Raw genomic sequence first — 24,353 nt, 5'->3', positions numbered from 1 at the left:
TCTAGATCTACCCCTAGACTGAGAATCATAAGAAGGATACGTCCACCCCTTAGCAGGCCAATTCCTACTAAACTTGAGGCTGAACTTGCAAAAATCTTTAACAGCCTGCATAGACTTAGCCTTGTCTTCCATTTTCTTCAAGACTGACTCCACAGGTGAACCAAACAACACATCAGACTGCAAAGGAGCATCCAAAATCCTTGTCTTAACATGGTCAGATAAATTCTGATCCTTCAGCCAGGCGTGCCTGCGAAGAACTGAGCCAGTGAAAACCACCCTAGACGAGGCCTGCACAGCATCAAAACCACACTGTAATGAATGCTTACCCACCTGTTCAGAGACATGCACCAAATCTTGTAATTATTTACACTCAATGCCTTCCGCCAGAGCATCCACCTTAGACTTCAATTGAGAAAGAAGAAAGTTTTGATATTTCAACATATGAAACTGGCAATTCAACGCCCTCATAGCTAAGGTAGAAGATGTATAGACCTTCTTTCCCCATCTATCCAAAGCTCTGGCTTCTTTATCTAGAGGAACCGGATTTTTACAACAGAGGCCTTGACACCCTTAGGTCCCTGACTAATAGTTTCTGGGTCCGCCCTAGGACTCTTATAAAGATATTTATGAGCCTCAGGCACCCTGTAATACCTATCCGGTTTAACAGGAGCAGGAGGCAGAGAATCAGGATTAAGTGAAGCCTCTGCAAACACATCTTCCACAACATCCAGAACAGGGGTATAGCCAAGGGCCTATGCTGGGGTAAAGCAAAATTCCCTAAGCCTTTTCCGAGAATCAGAGAAGTCCTGACCTTCCCACTTAAAATGTTCCCTCATAGAATGAAGTGTCTCTGAAAAGAAAAATCCTCTGGAGGAGAAGCAGGAGTGGAATCATCTGCATCAGAATCAGAATAAGGAGAGTACTCCTGCAAGTCTTCAGCTGAAGACTCTGAAACATCCGAAGCCTGCTCAAAACTTCCCAACTCTGGCTCCACCCTAGGCCTCTTATCAGGAGGGGGCAAAGAACCTCTAATCAGAGTAATCAAATCTTCTGCCATTTTAAGCATGTGCTTCTTAGGCACAGACCCTGCTGAACTAGGAGTGACACCAACAGAAGCTAAAACTGGCCTGCCTCTGGGAGAAGCCTTGGAAACAGAAGGAGAAGGCCTAACCACCCTAGGAAGGGAGGGGAGTACAGTAACTTGAGAAGCCCCTTCAGCCTGACCTGCCTCCTGAGAGGTCACCTCCTGCAAAATCAAAGTCTCCCCCTGAGACTCCAGAGAAGTCTCCGTCGGAACCACCGGTTCCACTGAAGCCTCTAAAGAACCGGCGTCCGGAGCGGACGACTCATCTTGCCTGGGTTTAACTGCTTTGTCTTTGCTTCTTAGAAGCGGCGCGGAGAATCTGACGGCATTTTATAATTGCACCCCGTGCCACAGACCAGCCGCGCACAATCTAACCTCCGCGTAATACTGCCTTTCTTGAACCTAGCACAAAAGCGACACCCAACAACGCCGTGCTCAGGCCCCAAACAAGGAATACACAAAGAATGATAATCCCTATGCGGTATCTGTTTCCCACAAGAAATACAGTTATTCACTTTTCTGACATCCGGTAAACACTGAGGCAAGAAAAAACAAAATATTCTAACGGGTACTTAGCCAACTTGGATTCGGTCTGAAACTCCGAATTCGAAAAATTTCAGAACGCCAGCGGCACTTGCAACGCTGCTTCTGCATCGGACCATGCGGCAAAAGACTGAGGAAATGACGTCGGTCATGCGCTTTTGTACCCTGACGTCCTGATGTCAGTTTTAAGCGCCTTGACCGACGTCAGCCTAATACTTTGGTATTCGGGCCGACCGAGGACAGCGGACTACCCATATGTAAGGACTGCAGCAATGTGAGATGAAGAACATCTTCTTGATCTCTGCAGTTGCCTGATCCTTGTGATTGGGTAGTACATCTGGGATCTTCTTGGGAACAAATGGTGGAAGGGAAAAGGGTATAATATAGCCTCTGGTAACAACTCTTTGTACCCACTTGTCTTAGGTGATACTTAGCCAGGCTTCTGGATACAAAGAAATGCGACCCCCGACTGACCCCAGAGAAATGCAGTCAGGTCCCATATCAGGAGCGCTGATAAGGCCATCCCCGAAAGGAATCACGACCTTGTTGGTATTGTGGACTGCCCCTGCCTCTAGGGCGACATCTCCTATTTCCTCCTCATCCTCTGCCTCTGAAGGAGGGTTCACCCTGTGCGTCCGGAAAGACCCTCTGGGACTTCTTGAACCACATTTTACCACCCCTTTGACCTTTAGGGTATGGTCAAGAGGGAACAGTAAAACATACTCCCATGGCAGAGAGTGTCTTTCCTTCTTGCTCACACCGAGTCCGTGTGTCCTTCACCTTAGAGCCAAACAAGGAGGAACCATCAAATGGGGTGTTGGTGAAAGTGGACTTGAACGGTTCTGCAAAATTACACAAGTGCATCCAGGAATGCCACCTTAGGGCAACTTCCTGAACCCACTGCTCTACTCGCTCCATCAGCTGCATAAGAAATAAGCCGCATGGAGGAGTTTACTACAGAATTTAAGGTGGACAACTGAGCAGAAATCTTGTCAGGGACTCCCTCAGTACATGTACCCTGTATAGAATCTCCTAACTCCTTGAGGAGATCTCTCTGCAATCTCGTGAAGTGAGTGAGATAGTTCAAAGATCGAAGAGTAAAAGCCGCTGAACACGCTTCCCGTACCTGTCCATCTGTCGAGACTCCTTATTTGGTGGATGGACAGAAGTCTCAGCAAGCTCCTTCTTATTGGCCGATGCCACCACCGTGGCATCTACGGGGGCACCTTTGGACAAAAAGAAGTTATGTACTTACCATAACATTCCATGTGAATTGTTCATCTCGCCTTTGTTCTTACGCACGGGTTCGGAGCAGTTAGTCGAAAGGTGTGGGATACTCCTGATGCCGTGGAGCCAGCCCCTAGGAGACCCAACAAGTTTCTTTCTGCCCCTCCAGATAAAGAATTTTTGTGAAATTGTTCGATCTCGCCGTTTGTTCTTACGCACGGGTTCGGAGCCAACCCTCGGCTCCGAGTCGGTCACATCGCAAGCTCTGCATCTAAGAGAAGCTCGAGGCACAGTCCCTATCCCATGATCCCCTGCTGCTATCCCTCAGATCTAGTTTGCTAAGAAACAAGACTTCAAGAACATAACTGACCCCCTTGCCTACGCTTCCATCCACACGGATCGTAATACTCAAATTATATATAGACAGGCATACAGTAATGAGCACACCTAAAAAGAAGCAGGTAGTGCCAGGTAACCCCAAGAAGGTAACCAGACACCAGTCGCATTCGCGTTCTTCCAGGGCGAGGAGGGGACGGAGGGAATGTAAGAACAAAGGCGAGATGAACAATTCACATGGAACATTATGGTAAGAACATAACTTCTTTATGTGAAATTGTTCGATCTCGCCGTTTGTTCTTACGCATGGGTAGCGTCCCTAGCACCACAACCCTGGGTGGCTCACGGAAGAATATTCCTGAGAACTGTGGAACCAAAGGAAGCCCTGTCCCTGGAGGTCCTGTCCACTTTGTAGTGAGTAATAAATGCATGAGGCTTGGCCCAAGTAGCCACTGCACATATGGTATCCAAAGGCAAACGATCGGCGTGGGCCAGAGAAGTGGAAACAGCCCTGGTAGAATGAGCTTTAGGTTTGAACGGAAGAAACTGCTTGGAGGATGAATAGACAAAATTTATACAGTCTGACAGCCACTTAGATAACGTGCATTTTGTTACTGCCAGTCCTTTCTTATTGTCCGCACAGGGAACAAAATGTTGATCTGATTTCCTACATTCCTTGGTTCTGTCCAGATAAAATCTCAGCTGTCTGTGGGCATCCAATTTGTGCAACATGTATTCCAATTTATTACAATGGTTCCTGAAAAAAGTGGGAAGCTCAATGGATTGAATAATATGAAACACTGAACATACTTTTGGCAGAAAGGATGGATTAGTACGCAAGGTGACCCTGTCTGGGTGAAAGACTATATACGGGGGTCTAATCGACAATGCCTGTAGCTCCGAGATTCTGTCAGCTGAAGTGATTGTCACCAGAAACAGGGTTTTCCAGGATAGATACTTAAGTGGACACGTCGAAGCTGGCTCGAAGGGTTCCAACATGAGTTGAAACAGCATTAAATTCAAGTTCCACGGAAATACCGGGTTTCATATGGGTGGCCTGAGATGAAAGGTACCCTTCATAAATGCTGTACAAAGTCTGTGGGACATAACTGTAGCTCCTCCTTCACCCACATGAAAATTTTATATGGCAGCTAGTTGAACTCTTATCACGGACGTCGAGGCCCCTTGATGAAAGAGTGTGGAGAGAAATTCTAAAATTTTGGGAATAGGGGCCACCAAAGGGTCTATACCTTGTCTGGAGGCCCAACATGCAAAACGTTTCCACTTGCTCCTATACAGTTTTCTTGTGGAAGCTTTGTGGGAAGAAACTAAAATGTGTTGCACTGCTGGGGATAAAAGGTCCGACCTGGCTAAATTGGGAAGTGGAGCAGCCAAGCTGTCAGTTTTAGGGACTGAAGAGATGGGTGAGGAACTCCTGACGAGTGGGTCAGCAGGTCTGGCAATGGGTCCAGAGTCCAAGGTTCCTTCATCTGGTGAGCTTGAAGAAAGGGAAACCAGATCTGTCGAGGCCAAAATGGTGCTATCAAGATGATCGTCCTTCCCAGACCTTTGGCTTTCTGTAGAAATTTGGGAATCAATGGAACAGGAGGGAAGGCATATAGGAGACCCGGGGGCCAATCGTGTACCAGTGCGTCCCTGGGGGCACCCCCCGGAGGGGGAAGTATGGCGAAGTAGCTTCTGCATTTGGCGTTCAAGGGGGAAGCAAGGGGGAAGCAAAAAGATCGCAGCAAGGCTGGCCCCATCTGCGGAAGATCTTCTCCGCAACTTGATTGAGGGACCACTCCTGAGGCAACAGGATGGCTCTGCTCAACCTGTCCGCTATGACGTTGGATGTTCCCGGGATGTGCGTTGCTATTAGAAAGCATCCGGTGGACACAGCCCATTGCCAGATTCTCAGGGCCTCTCTGCATAAGGGGTAAGACCTGGTTCCTCCCTCTTTGTTTATGTACCAGGCTACTGACATTGTCCGTCTGAATTGCCACTGTTCCCAGAGGTAAGGAGTCGTGAAAGTGTTGCAACGCCAGGAACACTGCTCTCAGCTCCAGGACATTGATGTGCAGATTGTACTCTATTTTCGACCACACTCCTTGGACTGTTCTCCCCTGAAAAAGTCCCCCCCACCCTATCAGGGAAGCGTCCGTGGTTACTGTGGCTACGGGAGCAGGGAGCACAAACGGACGCCCTATCGTCAGTTCCTGATCGTTTATTCACCAACGGAGGTCCCGCTTGCAAGTTTCTGTGATCAAGACTCTGTGTGACAACAGTAACCGTTGAAACGACCACTGAGCAAAGAGGAGCCACTGGAGGATTCTCATGTGCATTCTTCCCTAGGGGAACCGTAATAAGGGTAGCTGCCATCATGCCCAATACTTTCAAGACCAGTAATGCGGGAACTTTTTTGTTTTGAAGAATAGAGACCTGATCCCTCAAGACTGACACTCTTGCCTGAGGAAGTCTTATCAGTGCTACGAAGGTATCTAACTCCGCCCCTATGAATAAGATATGCTGTGAGGGCAACAAGGTAGATTTTTTGAAGTTCACTGTTATTCCTAAGCTGGAACAGAGATTGATTGTATAGTCCCTGGCTTGTACTAGGTGATGCTTGGTGGTGGCGGTAAGGAGCCAGTCGTCCAGATATGGAAACACCCAGAATCCTCTTCGTCTCAGGTGAGACGCCACTACTGCCATGCACTTGAACACCCTGGGGTCGGAGGTGAGGCCAAAGGGCAGAGCTCGAAACTGAAAATGACTGGCTCCCAGCCGGAAGCGCAGGTGATCTCTGGATGGCCTGGCCATTTTTATGTGGTAGTACGCATCCTTGAGATCTATAGAGCACATCCAATCATTCGTTTGAAGAAATGGAAGAATCAATTGCAGCGTGACCATCCGGAAATTTTCCTTCTTCACGAAGGTGTTGAGTCTGCTGAGGTCCAGTATTGGCCTCCAGTCCCCTGTTTTCTTTGTAACTAAAAAGAACCTTGAGAAAGTTCCGGATCCTATTTGGTCTGCCGAGACTGGCTGGATGACTCTTTTTTCTAACAGCCTTTGTATTTCTATGGCTGCCTGATCCCGCAGAGCGGGTGGAACATCTGGGAATCTTTTTTGGGTGGGTGGATTGTTCAGAAAGGGGATATTGTATCCTCTGGTTATTATGCTTTTTACCCAGGAATCTGATGTGAGATTTAGCCAAGCCTCCGGGTATAAAGCCAAGCGACCTCCAACTGCCTCCAGAGCAGGACAGCCAGGCCTCCACTCAGGAGTGCTGAAAAGGCTTCACAGGGACGGTATCCCTGTCGCCCTGGTTTTGCAGACCCCCTCTGCCACCTGGGCGGCATCTTCCATTTCTTCCCCCTCCTCTGCCTCTGGAGGGGGTATCACTAGGTGCAGACTGGAAAGCTCCCAGAGTCTTCCGGAACCACATTTTTCCGCCTCTTTGCCCTTTGGGGTACGGTCTAGAGGGGGGTGGAAAAATGGTCTTTCCTTCTTGCTCACACCTAGTGAGTGTCTCCTTCACTTTGGGCCCAAACAAGGAGGCGCCATCAAAGGGGGCATTAGCAAAAGAAGACTTAAAGGCTTCCGCAAAGGAGCACAGGCACATCCAGGATGGTCTCCGCAGAGCAATCGCTGAGGCTGCTGCCCTACTCGAACCCTCGGCCGCATATGAAATGAGTCTCATGGACGAGTTAACTATCGAAGTAAGGGTGTTGAGCTGTGCTGTCACCTTGTCTGAGACAGCAGCATCTGTTATCTCCCAACTCCTTAATGAGATCTCTCTGAAGGCGTGTAAAATGCGTAAGGTAGTTCAGCGATCGCATGGCAAAAGTCGCTGAGCTAAAAACGAGCTTCCCATACCTGTCCATAGTCCTAGAATCCTTGTTAGGAGGATGGACAGAGGAAGATGCTTCGGACATTTCCTTCTTGGTAGCTGCCGCCACCACCATAGCATCAACTGGGACTCCCTTGGTAAGGTAAGCTTTATCTTGGGGGGCAGTAATATATTTATTTGGTCTCCGAGAGACTGGTTCCACGGTATCAGGATCCTCCCACGCCCTTCGAGCTATTAAATCCATTAACTCGTCGAAGGGCGGAGTCACCCAGGAAGTGGAAGGGTGAGCCCCAAAGGCCTTCAGCAACACTGATTCAACCTCAGTGGGGGCAAGTGTCTGCCAGCCACCCCTCTGTTTTAGAATTTCTAGGATGTCCGCAAACGAGACATCCTCGGGGGAGGACCGTGGGGACTCATCCAGGTCGGTGTCCGATGTCACTGATTCCTGTAGGGAATCAATGTGCCTCCTCTTGCACAATTTCTTCCTCGGGACTTCATCAGAGGTGGCATCTGGTGAAGCTTCCAAGGAACACTGTACACCCTCTGGGGCTGGCTGAGGCATTGGGTCTCTACGCTTGGTGGGGATCGAAGGTGCAGAAACAGAACTCGGTCCCTTCGGGGAAGGAGAAGAGGTATCTGATGATGTGAGTGTCTGTCCAGACAAACCCTTCCTCATGGCGTCGAAGGCACCGGAGCCCCGGGCCGAGGACTCCACCGGATCTGAAGAACACGGTAGCTTCCCGGGCACTGGAACCATGGGCTCCGACCCAGAAGACTGAGCCGAACTAATCTGCGCCGAGGCCCCGAGGGGGAGAGTTGGTACCGAAAGCTCAGTTCGACTCTCCACCCCGGAACCCAGGAGAGAACGTCGGCTCCAAGACCCCTCGATGGGCTCCGAGGGTGTCGAGGTTAGTGGTGCCGAGGATGGCTTCAGCTCCGGGGGATCCACAATTATCAGCTCCTCGACTCCTGGCTCTGATGACTCGATGGGTCTCGAAGGAAGATCTATAGATGTGACGGGGAGGGCTTCAAGTTTCGAAACCAACTGGGACGAAATTGCAATAAGTCTGGATAGAGCCGTGTTCTCCATAAGCTTCTGCACCACTCGATCCACATCGGTGTCCGACATCGCCCAGGAAGAACGGGTCAAAGGGGCCGAAGAGGTCACCGAGCGAAGGATTGAAAACGGAAGTACCTCTGACACTGGCTCCAAGACCTGGGCCTCGAATCGAGACAACCGTTCGATGCTCGGTTCCAAGATATGTGGAGCCGGTGACCGAATCTTAGCCGAGGTACTCGGAGCCGAAGACTTGGGCTCCGATACCTTCGAAGACTTCGACCCCTTCGAAGACTTCGATGCCTGGTCCGCCTTATCTAAGGTCTCTTGAAATTCGGGCTTTAGAAGGCCCCTCTCGATGAGCTTCCTGTGCCTGTCCATCATGACCCTTCCACTAAAGGAGTGACAGATGGAACAATCCTCATGAAGATGGAGAGGGCCAAGACAGTAGATGCAGGAGGTATGATTGTCCGTAATGGACATTTTCTGACCACATTGACAGCGCTTAAATCCTGATTTGGCTTTCTCTGACATGTTTATAGCTAAGCACTAAGAAAGTCTAAATGTATCTATTATAGAAAAAAACAGCACCACCAAAACACACTAAACTGTAGGAGTAAATACAAGACAGCAAACACCCTGAGTAAATATATATATATATATATATATATATATATATATATATATATATATAAATCTAAGAAAAAATTCTGCCAGAGCCCTGAAAGAAATAAATGGCCTAAAGCCTAAGAGCAGTCGCTCCTACAACTAAGACTAAATATGAAGGAAGATATATATATATATATATATATATATATATATATATATATATATATATATATATATATACACACACACACACACACACACACACACACACACACTATCTAATCTCTACTAAACTTTTACAGCTAACTATTAAGGAAATATTAATGTTTTTAGAAGTAATAACAAAAGTTTTACTGGCCCGAGCTTTCTCTCGACGTGACCTGCTGCAGCGGCAAACTAGATCTGAGGGATAGCAGCAGGGGATCATGGGATAGGGACTGTGCCTCGAGCTTCTCTTAGATGCAGAGCTTGCGATTTGGCCGACTCGGAGCCGAGGGTCGGCTCCGAACCCGTGCGTAAGAACAAACGGCGAGATCGAACAATTTCACATAAATTCTTTATCTGGAGGGGCAGAAAGAAACTTGTTGGGTCTCCTAGGGGCTGGCTCCACGGCATCAGGAGTATCCCACAACTTTCGACTAACTAAATCCATCAGTTCGTCAAAAGGTGGAGAGACCCAAGAGGCAGAAGGTTGAGACCAGAAAGCCTTCAGGTACACCGACTCCTCATCAGAAGGGTTGACAGTGGGCCAGCCGCACCTCTGCTTAAGGATCTCCAGGATGTCCACGAAGGAGACCTCATCAGAGGATGACTTGGGCGACCCTTCTGACTCCTCGAGGTCAGTGTTAGATGTCGAAGACTTATCCTGGGAGTCAACATGCTTCCTGGCGGCTCCTCAGAAGGGTATTCCAGGGAGGCCACAGAAGAGTGGGGGCCACCAGCCGGTGGCTCCTGAGGCTGAGGGTCTCTGCTGTCTCCGGAGAGAGTAGGGGCTGAGACAGAAGTGGGTGCTCTATGGGAGAGAGTGCTGGTACCCTTGGTGGCCACTGATTTGGACAGCACGCTTATCATCTCAAATGCCGACCTCTCTGGCTCCGAGGACCTCCCCCGCTCCAAAGAGACTGAGGATGCCGTCGGCTCCGAGATAGACACAGGGTCTGAACTCACCCTAGCCAAAGCGCCGAGAGGGAGACTCGGAACCGAAGACGACAGATTCCAACCTTCCCTGTCAGCGCCGACCAGAGAGCTTTGGCCTCTGTATACAACGGACGACACCAAAAGTGTCGGTGCAGAACTCGGCTCCGAAGCAACCGTAAGTGGAGCTGGAGCCGAGGGTTCCACCAGTGGCACCAAGCCTTCAGACTCTGACAGACCAGCTTGGCTCGGAGGAGGAATAACAATCGAGGGTATAACTGGTTCCATAGCCTCCGGAACAGACTGGGTCGGAGCCGACAACAATTTAGATAGAGCAGACGACTTCAGCAGTCTCAGGACCACCCTCCCACATCATCTGAAAGGCTCCTGGAAGACCTGGAGGACATAGTCGGGGATCTTGATCTTGGAGGAATAGCAGGTTCTATAAATTCAATGGTCGGCTCCAACAAACTAGGAACCGACCCTGTCACCACAATGCTGCTCTCAGTTAGCTCCAAAGGCAGTGGAACTGATGAGGTTGATTTTGCCACTTTAGGAGGCGGCTCCACGACACCAGCCGGTGCTGGAGAAGGTCTTTTCGAAGACTTAGACTTAGCCATGATTTAGTGGACTTGGAAGAAGAGGAAGAGCTAGACAAGGCTTCCTCAAAAGCAGGCTTTAAAAGACCCTTTAGAATTACCTTGTTCCTCCTCTCCTGTAACACTCTAGGGGAGAAGGCATGACAAAACAAGCAAGTCTCTTGCAAATGGATGGCCCCTAAGCAATAGACGCATAGACCATGACCATCCATCAATGACATTTTTTGGGAGCACTTCATGCATTTTTTGAAGCCCGAAGGCTTGTGCTCCTTAACCTCTTTAGACATAACACACAGACGAAAAGAGAAGAGAAGTAAAAGGGAGGACTAGGTCCTCTAACTTAAACAGGCCTAGCCCTGAAGGAGGAAGAAACACCATGAGAACTAGGTCCTCTAACTAAAACGGCCTAGTCCAGAAAAAGAAAAACCTTATTCTGCTAAGGATTAACAGAGGAAGCTGAAACTGGAGTTTCGAACAACGAACTCCACCACTGTAAAAAAAAGTCAAACACCAGCAGATAACCGCCAAAACGAAACGGCTCTACGAAACCATAGACTAGAACAAACACTACAGTTTATCAAACTATCAGTGCTAACAATAAATCTATAACTGGTACACAGGATACCACAAAGCACACTAACAGGCCCAAGGCCAACGCTTGCACCAAGGGGTGCAAAGGAGCTAATTACCTAAGAATTAGCAACCCTACACTAACAAATACTAATGCAAATACTATTATACTACATGAATTATAACTTTGAGCAAGATTTTAAGCAACATATAAGCAAAAAAAGTTAACACTTAGTCAGAGCCAAGAGAAGCACAACCGAACCTGTAGATGCGTCAAACAAGATCTGGGGTTTGTACTGGTGCACTATGGGATATCTGCTTAGCCAAGAGCCAACCAGAAGTCTTCGAGATTATAAATCGGCCAAGTCAGAGCCGAACCCATACGTAAAAATGAATGTGAGATTGGACTACACAACATCTAGTATTTCGCACTGACCAAAGCCATTCAAAGCATAACTAAAGTTGTTCCAAGTGTCTCAAGAGTGTGCAGTGTTTTCAGAGTGTGTGCTTTATTACGGTGCAATTATTTCAGAGTTTGCTATGTGCAAAGTACAGTTATATTGCAAAGAGCAGTCAAAGTACAGTCATTTTGAAAAGCTTCTTGTGCTGTCTACATTTATTCACAGAGTGCCACCATTTCCAAGTGTTTCTTACACTGTGCAGTGTTTATTCGCAAAGTACAGTTATTTCAAAGTATTTCTTATACTGATAAGGATTGGTTTCACAAAGTACAGTGATTTCAACGGAGACTTATTTGGCAAAGTGCAGTTGTTTAAGAGTCTGTTGTGCTATTGGGCATAATTACAAGTACAGGCATAAAGTTCTGGCATACATATATATATACATATATACATATATATATATATATATATATATATATATATATATATATATATTTTTGTGTGCAAGTTCATACACAATATCAAGCACCTTCACTACTGTGTGTTGACATGACAGAGGCATTTCGCAGACCGGATCCCACTTGTGTTTGATCATAATGGAGCAGAAAATTGGAGAGTATTCGAGCAGGAATACTATATTTTCATACAAAAATCTTTTTCTGACAAAGACGCACATACAAGGGCATTCATTTTGCTTAACTTAGCTGGGTCAGAAGTCATTGAAAGAGAGTGTTCATTTGTGTATGCACCAGAAGTATATACAGGAGAGGGGGAAACAGTCATACTGTGGTACTGACCATGTCAAGAGAAGACCCAGAGTACTTAAAACAATTTAGAGAAATGTGTAACCCCCCCCCCCCCCCAATGACAAATGTTACATTAGAGAGGCACTTATTTTATACAAGAGACCAAAACCCAGGTGAAACTTTTGCAGCTTATATCACTGACTTGAGAAATAAAGCCAAAATGTTCAGATCTGGTGACTTGAAAAATGAGTTAATAAAGGACAGGCTTGTGTGTGGTGCTAATATTGCTGCAGTATGAAAGATTTTGCTTCGTGACAGTGATTTAATGTTAAGCAAAGCCATAGAGATTTGTCAAATTCATGCGCTCACAGAAAAGCACACAAGTATGCTTACAAGTGATAAGAGTATGGTTTCAGCAGCCTATAGAGCAAAAGTAGACAGCATGCAAAACAAGGCAAGCAGGAATAGGCCTAAGCACATGGCAGCAGCAACCCCTGCGGGTGTGGCAGGGAGGACCCGTAGCTTTCTAGCAAGTTCCAAGACTAGCTCAGTAAAAAGGGCATGCTCAGTACAGTATAAGAGTGAGTCAGCAAAACTAAAGTCAAGTCTTAATGTTAACTGCTGTAACTGTGAAACCAACTCTGAGTCTTAAAAAAAGAAGTGCTTGGTAATGGGTCAGCAATGCTACAAGTGCAGAAAATGGAACCATTTTCAAAAGTTTTGTAAATCAAGCAAACCTCATTCACTTACTAAGAAGAAAGGTCACTCAAAAAAACAAGTTGATCATATAGAAAGCTGCAGCTCAACTTTCTATGTAGATCCTGTATCAGTGGTCGGACAAAAAGGTTAATGCAGTAGATTTATTGGCAAAGAGTGAAGTGTTTTGGATGGGCCTGATCAATGGTAAACCCAAAGAGCTCAAAGTAGACACTGGTTCAAAGTGTAATGTAATGTCAGCAGAAACGTTTGCTAAAGTGAGAGCTGATGAGCAACTTAATTTTGCAAACTGTGCGAAGCTTGTTGTTTTTGGAGGCGAGGAGATTCAAACCAAAGGCTCAGCAGTGCTTTAATGCTATTCGGCTGGAAAATTACAGCTTGCAATTTTATGTAGCGAGACCACCTATGCTGTCATTATTAGGTCTCAGAGACAGTTTGAGAATGAAACTGCTTTCTTTTACCAAAGAAGTACATTGTGTAAGCACATGTCCCAGTACCAGCTTCAGTGATACTATTTTCTCAGAGTATGCTGATGTTTTCGACGACAAGCTAAGCAAACTTCCAGTTGTGTATGCAATGAAAGTAGGCCCAGTAGTCAGACCAGCAAGAAGAGTTCCAATAGCTATGCAGGACAAAGTCAAGGTCCAGTTAGACAAAAATGGTGCAGCAAGGTATGATTTGTCCAGTCACAGAGCCAACTGAGTGAGTGTCTTCCATGGTGCTGCTCATAAGAAAAATTCAGATGAAATCAGAATATGCACAGACCCAAGAGACTTAAACAAGGCATTAAAAAGACCTGTTCATCCTATGTGTACAGTCGAGGAGATTGCAACCCTCATGCCAAATGCCAATGTTTTTCTGTCTTAGATGCAGAGAGTTCATTTCGGCAAGTAATGCTTGATCGCAAATCTTCACTACTAGTGAGATTCAGTACCCCAATTTTGTTGATACAGATTTCTCAGGATGCTTTTTGGAATAAATTCTGTCAGTTAAGTCTTTCAGCATGCAATGGAGCAAATTTTTTCAGGCTACCTGTGTGCAATAATAGTTGATGATTTACTGGTTGGAGGTAATGGTGAAGAAGAGCATGACAGGAACCTCAGGAAAGTTCTGGACAGAGCACATGAAGTAAATTTAAAGCTCAATGCTCCGACATGCAAACTTAGACTACCAGAAGTTACTTATGTAGGTCATTTGTTTACCAGTACAGGCTTACGGCCAGATTCTTCCAAACAAGCAGCCATTCTTGAGATGCCAGTTCCAGACAATGACCAAGCTTTACAGAGTTTGCTTGGTATAGTTAACTATTTGGCAAATTTAGACCTGACTTTAGTGAGTTATCAGCACCTTTAAGAGAGGTGACATGCAAAAATGTTGCATGATCATGTTTAGAACACCAGAGTGCATTTGATAACCTCACACAGCAAATTGCTAGCCCATCTACATTAAGATACTATGATATCCACATACCAGTAATTCTTTCCTGTGATGCTTCAAAGTTCAGTCTTGGTGCAGTTATTCTTCAAGAAGGCAGACCTGTTACCTATACCTCTAGAACTCTTACCTAAACTGAGATGCAATATGCTCAAACTGAGAAGGACCTTTTGGCAATTGTATTTGCATGTTCGACGTTTCATGATTACATTTATGGCCAAGCTATCCACATAGAAACTGACCATCAACCTCTAGTCACTATTTTAAAGAAGCCTATGCATTCCGCACCAGCAAGACTACAAAGAATGATGCTCAAATTGCAAAAGTACAACTTCAAAATGGTCTATACAAGGGGGTATACTTCTTTATCTGGCTGATACCTTATCCATATCGCCAGAAATACCACTGAACAGCTTTGATGAAGAGAATTTTGACTTTAATATCATGGAAGTGTGTCATTTTTCTACCACAAGACTTGATGAGCTGAGAGATCATACAAAGACTGATCCAATTTTGCCAAAGCTCAACCACTTCCATCAATGATGGATGGTCGTCAAAGCAATCCTGTGTACCACCAGAAGTACAACCTTATTTTCCATACAGAGATGAGATGCTGATGGAAGATGGTATCATTTTCAAAGGTCTAAAAGTTGTTGTTCCTACGTCCTTACAACATGAATACATTCAGATTTTACATCGTGGCCACCCAGGTTCCGATTCTGCCAAAACAAGGGTGAGAGGACTAGTATTTTGGCCTTCTCTAGCGAAAGACATTGATAAAAATACTTTCTTCTTGTTCAGTGTGCAACAGTACTAAGCATGAATATTTGGAGTAAATATAAATACCACACTCCAAAAATTCGGGGACTAAACTAGCTACAATGTCCTGAGAAACTTTCATTTGACCATTACTAAGTAGAAAGAAAATCTAAGAGAACAAGCTTAAACCTATACGAAACAAGAAGCGTCAAAACATCAGTAGTGTATCACAAATGGTCAAAAAATATTTAACCTGGGACAAAAAAAAAACTAAGAAATTTTGGTCAAATGCCGGAGATTAAGAAAGACAAAATACATTACAGTTACTTCTGACAGCTCTAATGTTATTCTTGAAGGCAAGATCAAAGTTTACCAAATTAAAGACTTCATTTCGTGCATATTACCTTAATTTACTGCACAACACTTTAGGTAGACTAATATGCATTCTTTTACTACATAAATAAACTTGTTTGACATGAATACAGAAAAAGCATGCTTAATAAAGTCACACAATGATTACAACAGAAGTAAACAAGCAAAAATTAAAAAAAAAAAAAAAAAAAGCCAGACTGCACAAGCAAAGCAAAACAACTCAGAAAAAACAAAACACTGGTAAGTATTATTACATTTCAATTGAATGCGTGTGGAGTAATCTATGCGAAATGTCATGCACAGGGCTTTGACAAAATTTGCACGCAAAAAAAAATCTTGTTCTGCTAAATAACCTCTTACCTCCCATTCCTTTGCAGTTGCTTCATTAGTAGTGTCCTCATTTAATTCTGATTCTTCATTTTTCTTTACTATCATGAAGCCTGGTTCTTTACTAGACTCAGTCGCATCATCTACATATGTTTCTGGGCTCCACTGGACAAAAAATGCATACAGGTGGTCTGTTCTGGAAAACAAAGCAGTATTATATGTTTTGAGGTAGACCAGGCAACACTAAACTCAAATAATCACCATCTTTCCACCATACTATTAATGATCAATGCTACACAGGATGAATGCAAGTCAAAGGAAGAAAACAAATGTAAACAATAAAACATTACAAAGGATGGGGAAAGAAAAAAATGAAGGAATAAGATGGGAGATATCTGAAACACTGCTATGATGGTATATTGCAACCAGACAGGAAAAAGAACCACTTACAAATTATAGCAAAATGTAATACTTATTTAAATGTTGTAGATGTAGAGCACCAAATCAAAGCAGAAATACCTTACCAGGATACAAAAAAAAAACAAAACTGCAAACAAAGTATTCTGATAACATACAAAACAATGATCACAGTTAGTGATGGTATTTAGTCCAAGGTACACAAGTTTCATCATCATCATCACTACTGCACTTCATCTCATGGAATTTGCAAGCTGTCAAAGCTAATATGCTGGCTTCCTGCCTTTGAAGGTACATGCATAGGTAGCACAAACCTTATGTCTAGATCTAGAGCAGATGTGCACTTTCCTTTCAAAACTGGACAAACCTTATAGTTCTTGTACTATGAATTACAAAGAGAACAATAACTACATACAAAATACGTATATGAGGAAGGAGGGAGGGAAGTTATACATGCACAGTGTTTTTTCTACAAGATATACTGTAAGGTATCACAAACAACAGTACTATTTTTCCTTGGTTAACGGCACTGCAATGGGAACTCATATCACCTGGCCAAAATCCCATGCAAGATCCTTTGAAGCAAAGCCATGCTAAAACCTGTCCTGCATCTATACACAGGGCTACCAACCTGCAATGTTTGGTGAAAGTGTAGACAACAGTCTATGGGAAAGTTTGCAAGATGCCTTGTGAAAAAAACATTTCTAAAGAAAGCTGCTGAAAATGTTGCTACTCTAGTCGAATGTGCTCTAAAAATGCCTTATAGGGATTTTAGTGAACAAACACCAAAAGCAAAACAGTCAGCCAGACACTAAGCAGTAGCTCTTTTCATTTATTGTGACCAACAGATAGAAAACTGAGAGCTGAATAGACTGATTCAGAGACGCAATACAGACAACCACAGACATGTTGCTCTTCAGGTAATCTTTCATTATGAAAAGTGTACAAGGTGGTTGGCACACAACGTCATCAAATTCTGAAATTCTTCCTCCTATGGTTACAGCAATTATAATGAATATTTTCCAGAAAACGTACTTACTGACCAATGAATCTAATACTAAAAGAAAGGTACAGTTACATTATCCAGCATGAAGTTCACATACCAGTGAGAAAATACACTTTGTTAAAGGTCTGAAATGTAGCACACCCTTTAGAAAGACATTAAGAGATAAATTCACTGCAAGTCTAGAAAAACCTGACACAACCAGAAATTTCAGAAAAATGGACACACAAGTACAGGACGACTATGGCTGAGCAAGTTCGCAGACGACTGCAAACTGGGGGACATAACTGACTTTCCAGCTGATACAGACATCCTCCGGAAGGGCCTCACTGAGACGGATACCTGGTGTCAAAATCATGGCCTCAAGCTAAATGCCAAAAAGTGCATAGTCATCCCCTTTGGAAAAAACAAAGTACCTGCGAACTACCACATACGTGGTAACCCTTAAATACAGAAAATGTAATAAGGGATCTGGGAACCCAAGTAGATAGTAATCGCTCCTTTGATAATCATATTGCCAAGGTGGTTACAAAATCCTTCTATGTGGCCCATCTAATCACAAAAGGGTTCGCATCTACAACAAAAGAGGTTATTGTGCCCCTCTACTCATCACTCATCAGACCCATCACAGAGTACAAGCCCCATTTGGGATGTTCCTTACAAAACACCTGCAACAGCTGGAAAGACCACAGAAGTAACTCACCAAGAGGATTACTGGCCTCATACATATGCTCTATGCAGCCCGACTGAAGAAACTCCAGCTGTACTCGGTTGCATACCGCTTACTCAGAGGTGATCTCTACCTGACATACAAGGCCATGTCCAACCCAGAATTGATGGACATGCTCCACCTAAAAAAAAAAAAAAACAAATCCCCAAAAGCCACACACTCTAGGGATCTAAATCTCACCACAACGATAAATAGGACATGCTGGAGGGATAGATTCCTGTCCCACAGACTTCCCATGCTTTGGAACAGGATTCCAATCTACATTAGGCAGAGCCCCTCACTAACACTCTTCAAGAGAAACCTTGACGAGTGGATGGGAAACAGAAAATTTACCCTGGGGATCACTGCAGTGGCTCTGCTGGACAGAGGCACAGGGAACTAATCTAAGGGGGCGGCAAAAGCCAACACATTCTGACTAGTCTTATAGATGCCCTCGGGCAGACAGCCTAATACTTACCTATGAACCTATACCACAAAAATCTTTAACTGAAAAAGCCTGAAGGGTCCAATTAACACCATCAAGCACACTGTTAACTGCAAGTGAAGAATATATTTTTTTTATGTTAAAATCCACAGCTGGAGAACTCAACCACAGAATGCTAAACAGCTGGCATTAATCCATAATATTAGCTTTGCCAAAACAGCCAGGAAGAAAATAATGGCCATGTGCAATGCACTACCACAACTCCTGCTAAGCTACTCAGTGCTCATTTTTCTCATTCAAGTGGATGAAGACAATGAAAGCAATCCAGCATTTCACGCTGCTGTACCCTAAAAAAGTACATAAAAGTACACATGCACATGTTTATTCTTACTTACCTCTCCTGTGGAACTGCAAACCAGTACTCATGTTTCCTGTCCCTCTGAGCATACTGCTGCATGGATGCACTTGCCTGAGACACAAATGTTTTTCTCATCGGTTTTCCAACTCTGAGACACAGAAACTTGTGAGATCGATGCCTTTTTTTCTCTTTAATAATAACTGGACCTGTTTAACACAAACATGCCAAGTGAAAACATTTCTGTTATTCTTCAGTTTTTCAAAGTTACCTAAACAAAAATTCAGTTCAGAATCAGTAAAAATGCTCATGTTTTACATCTCTCTCACCTTCAAGCTCTATATCAACAATTTTCACTATTTAGTGTCAGAACCAGAAATTAATGCCACCACAAAATAATGTACCCTATTTACCTGTACAGCCTACCCTAACATTTCTCTGCCTGCCTATTTTCGAACTCATCCACTTAAAGGGAAGCGCAAGCCATTGTTTTTTTCTGTAAAGGGAAATAAACTTCTACTTTCATACAATGACAAAGAAAAGTTTGCCATTTAAAATAAACAAACAAAACAAAACAACAAAAAAACAAATCATTGTGTAAGCTGGTGTTAAAGAGAAACCAAAAATGAGGAAGTGAAAAAAAAGAATAACAAAGCTTTCTGAAAAATTTACTGAAAGCCAAGTCAAGCACTTTCATCACTAGACTTTTTCAGAACAGCATGCAGAAAAATCAGGGTTCCCACTACTGCCATGCTTTGCAAGATTGATTATGAGTCAACTTGAGTTCTTGTACATTGGTCAAAACTGAAATTCACATGTTAAGCAAAGGCTTCTTTTGTTTATTCCTTCATAAAACTCAGACATAACTTACAACTGTTACTGGTGTGAAGTTATTGGTTAGGACACCATTTGTAATCCATCATGAATGGCATTAAAGATAGCGCGTAATCAAATGCTTTGTTGTGTGAAATCTGTATTTAAGGCGCAACCCATTGTGGATAATGTGTTCCATTTACAGAATGCCTGCTTTGCTTGAGGGAATAGGACTTCCTATTTAAAAAAAAAAAAAAAGAATACTTATCAAAACCAGTAAATGTCCTCACATACACTAAGGTTCCATAAAGTTATGTCATCATGTCTGGTGCTCTGATGACATAATTAAGGAAGTGACATAGCTAATTTGTGTTTATTTAGTGATTTATATGCAGGTAGTATTGAGAATGATGATATAGGAGGACTAAATAGAAAGTCTTTTTATATAGTTAATTATTGCAACATTCAGGTTTACCCGCGGTGGCGGTGCTGCGGTAGCACTGTCGCCTCCTAGCAAGACGTTGTCCCGTTCGATTCTCAGCTAGAGCGTCTTCTGTGTGGAGGCATACGTGAATGGGGCGTGCCTTCGTTGAAGGTTGTGCGTCAGGGCTGGTAAGCCGGTACGTAAAAATCCACTACCAATCATTAGTGGACCGGAGTTCCGCTGTGGCGACCCCTAACCGGGAAAAGCCGAAAGAATCAAACAAACATTGCAACATTCAGGTTTAAACAAAAAATCAGTACCAAACCAAGAATTAATCCACGACCTTCAAGAAAAGAAACCGGAACTCTCTCAACTGTCCCTGATTTTGTCTCAAATGTCACTGATTTTGACTCGAATTTTGGCTCTGTCCCTCATAGCTCTCAACCTTCCATCTCCAAAATGAGGAACTTCATTATGAAGGCGAGTGTTCCTCATTTTGGAGATGGAAGGTTGAGAGCTATGAGGGACAGAGCCAACATTCAGGTTTAGTTTTAAAAGATATAAGGAAGGTCTCAGACATTTATGCTGAAAAGGTGTTGAACTGTAGTAGCAGCAATAACAAATCCCTCTCTTCATGACTTTGGAAGGGCACTTGAGAGGTACACTTATCATTAAATAAGTCAGTGCATCTTTTATGCCCCATCCCCACCCCATCGTGAAAAGGGAGATTTACTCGTAATTGTTTTGAATAACCATTTGTCAGTGTGATTTCTTGTGTAATTATTAGGTTTATTATATGAAAACATCCCCAATGACATCAGCATGCTGCCAACCCAAGCCTCCCACAACATTTACTTTACAGAGGAACTGTATGTCTGCACAGATGTTGAACATTTTAAAAAGTCTTATTTTTGTTTAGATATAACTTCTTAAGCAAAAATATGACAGATAATGAAAATAGAACCCCATTTTGTGGCAAAGCTGCAAAAGTACAGTTGTGTACACTTACCATAAATGTAGATGTTCGAGTGTATTCACTGTTGCAGTCCTAACCAATGGGTTATCCGGCTCCCGGTAGCCCTCGACCAGAATACCAAAGGTAAGTAATAATGATGTCGGCTGTCATCGGTTGTAAAGGACGTCAGGGCGTCCGATACAAAAGGAGGCAGCCGACGTCACTTCCTCAGTCTTTCTTGCCATAACAGTCAGAAGCCCCCAGAAAACAAGGCTTAAACCAAATTTAGCCTGTACCTCAGGAAAAGAGAAAAGGGGGGAAGAGGGAGGGACAGCAAGACTGCAACAGTGAATGCACTTGAACATCTACATTTATGGTAAGTGTACACAACTGTACTATGTTCATCATGTTTCACTGTTGCAGTCCTAACCAATGGGTTGATTACCAAAGCACTGAGAAAAGGGAGGAGGAACCAACAGAATCAAGGACTGGAGATAATGCCTTGCAGAACAGCAGTGGCAAACCCTGCCCTGGCTCTTGAAAACAAAGGCAAAATATAATGCTTTGTGAAAATGTGAACAGAAGACCATGTGGCAGCCTCCAAAATGTCTTTAGTAGGGACACCCCTTAAAAAGGCTGCAGTAGTGGAAGCTGCTCTAGTTGAGTGGGTCCTAACCCCTTGAGGAGAAACTTTGCCATGAAAGGAATAACAAAAAGTAATACAATGAGCAATCAATTTAGAAATGGTTTGCTTAGAAATAGCCTTGCCCTGGGCTCCAGGGGCAAAGCTGACCAATAACTGTGCTAATTTCTGAAGGTCTTTAGTCCGGTCCAGGTAAAAAAATGGAGCTGCCTATGCACATCAAGAGAATGTAAGATTCTTTCACCTCTATTTCGAGGATTAGGAAAGAAGATAGGAAGGTGTATGGACTGATTAAGAGTCAGGCTAGAAACCACCTTAGGCATAAAGGAGGGGTTGTTTCTCAGAGAGACCCTATCTGCATGGAAAATAAGAAAAGGCTCCACAGCCATCAAAGCATGTAGCTCCGAAACCCTCCTTGCTGAAGTTACAGCCAAGAAGAAGGCAGTCTTCCATGACAGAAACTTTAAATCTGCAGTGGCAGCTGGCTCAAAAGGAGGAAGAGTGAGTTTCTCTAGAACAAAATTAAAATCCCAGGCTGGAGTAGGCACCCTTCCGGGAGGTTTTAAGTTGCAAGCACCTCTGAGAAACATTTTCATCAGAGGATGAGAGAATGAGAGAAAATGGGTTGTTCAAAAGAACAATGAACAAAAATGGCTGAAGCAAGGATCTTGATGGAGGAAAAGGAAAGACCACCCTGAAGCAAATCAGCCAGGTATTCCAGGATCAGCGGAAGGGTAGGCTGAGAAGAAGATTCCCCTCTAGCCTGCATCCAAAGAGAGAATCTTTCCCATTTGCCAGCATAAGGCTTCCTAGTGCTAGGCCTCTCTCAGCACGTCAACCACCTGCTGCGAAAGGGGAGAAGAAAAGGAAGGAGTCCATACAATGAGCCATGCTGCCAAATGTAGAGACTGAAGATCAGGATGTAGAATGTTTCCCCCTTCCTGAACCAAAAGATCTGGCTTCAGAGGAAGATGCAGAGTAGAAAATTGGGAGAGACTGCGAAGCAGTGGATACCAATGCTGCCTGGGCCAGTCCGGAGCTATGAGAATAGTCCTTGGTCACTCATCCCCGATTTTCAATAATACTCTGGGAAGAAGAGGAAGAGGAGGGAAGGCTTAAACTGACAGCCACGTCCAAGGGAAGGACAGAGCACCCACTTTCCAGGCTCTGCTGTGATGCTGTCTGGTGCAAAAACGAGGTAGAAGATGGTTGTCTGGAGAGGAGAAAAGATCCACTTGAGGAGTGCCCCAACATTGAATGATGCTGTAAAAAACTGCTCTGTTCAGCTGCCACTCATGAGGATCCAGGGTCTGCCTGCTCAACTGGTCTGCCAAAACATTGAGCCTTCCTGGAAGAAACTGAGCTACGAGATGCTATGGACCAAAAACTAATGCTCTTATCTGCACAGGAGGTAAGAATGAGTCCCTCCCTGCTTGTTGATGTACCACATGACTGTGGTGTTGTCTGTTCTGAAAGTCAGGGTCCATGGAGAAAGAAGATGCTTGAAAGCTAGTAAGGCCTGCTGAACTGCCATCGACTCATTTAAATGTATGTGCAGGTGCATATGCTGGGCATTCCAACTTCCCTGTATGCATTTGCCATCCAGGTGAGCTCTCCAGGCATAGTCCGATGAGTCTGTGGTAAGAACTTGAGTGGCCAGGGGTGGGTGAAAAGGCATGCCTTTGTTCTGTAAACAGGCTGCTGCCCACCATAGAAGCTCTGTCTGCAGACATGGAAGCAGAGGAATTATCACATCCAGGTTCTGTGTGTGTTGACACCAAATGTTCTTGCGGTACCATTGCAACTTCCTCATATGCAGTCTTGCATATGGAATCATGAGAATGCAAGAGGCCATGAATCCCAGAGCTTGCAGGTATTTCCTTGCAGGGAGCTGGGACAGGCTTGCTAAGTCCTTGAAGTAAACTGCAAGAGTTGTCTGCTTCTCCTAGGTGAGATATATCATCTGGGTGGTTGTGTTCATTCTCGCTCCCAGGAATGTTATCTCTTTGGATGGCACCATTTTTTGATTTTTTTCCACGTTGAGTGTAACCCAGGGAAGAGAGAAGACTCTCTACAAATTCTAGATCCTTTAACAACTGTTCCTGAGAATTTGCTTGAATTAGACAGTCGTCCAAGTATGGATAAATATGAATTTTCTTCTGCCTGCAAAAAGCAATGACTGGAGCCAGACACTTTGTGAAAACTCTGGGAGCAGTAGATAAGCCAAAGGGCAGCGCAGAGAATTGATAATGTTGCTTGCCCACCCTGAAATGAAGGTATTGCCTACAACTTTCCCTGATAGGGATGTGCAGATAAGCTTCTTTGAGATCCAATGTTACCAGCCTGGAATTATTTTCTAACATTGGCAGCAACTGATGCAGAGTGAGCATTTTGAACTTTGGAATTATCAAGAAAGAGTTCAGGATGGATAGATCTAGGATAGGATGCCAGGTGCCTTCTTTTTCCAGAACTAGGAAAAGTCTTGAATAGAAACCCTGGCCTACCTGCTGAGCAGGAACTGATTCTATTGCTCCCAGATGTAACAGACAAAATTTGCTTTTCTACTTCTGCCCTTTGGTTTGGAGGAGCGTCCAGGAATTCTTTGGGTACTGGAAAGGTGTGGAAAGAAAACTTGTGTCCTAGGGATACAGTTCTGAGTACCCATTTGTAGTCCATGATACTTAGCCTTGACAGGGTCTGGTAGGGGCTGCTCCCTGCGCCAAGCATGCCATCTAACAGAGCCTGTAGCCATAGCCCTACAGGAGGCTTCTAGAATGTGAAAACCACAATGTAATGAATGTTTATCGACAGGAATAGCAGAATTCAG

The 24,353-nt window shown here is 44.2% G+C and overlaps 1 protein-coding gene across 6 annotated transcripts in view; it reads right to left on the bottom strand.

The window, feature by feature from the left end:
* OXR1 (oxidation resistance 1) overlaps positions 1–24,353 on the bottom strand; it is a 4,227,902-nt gene that overhangs the window by 759,691 nt on the left and 3,443,858 nt on the right. For all 6 annotated transcript variants that reach the window (XM_044065701.1, XM_044065702.1, XM_044065703.1 and 3 more), the window contains 2 exons: positions 18,732–18,900; positions 15,796–15,958 (listed from right to left, as the gene is read on the bottom strand). In XM_044065701.1, the coding sequence (XP_043921636.1) occupies positions 15,796–15,958; positions 18,732–18,900 (332 nt within the window). The remainder of the gene's footprint in view (positions 1–15,795; positions 15,959–18,731; positions 18,901–24,353) is intronic.

Source organism: Protopterus annectens, chromosome 3.part0 (assembly GCF_019279795.1).
Source record: "Protopterus annectens isolate FY-2018-M chromosome 3.part0, PAN1.0, whole genome shotgun sequence".
NCBI lineage: Eukaryota > Metazoa > Chordata > Ceratodontiformes > Protopteridae > Protopterus > Protopterus annectens.
Note: the sequence above shows the minus strand (reverse complement) of the source record. Positions and strands in the feature narration are given on the sequence as shown.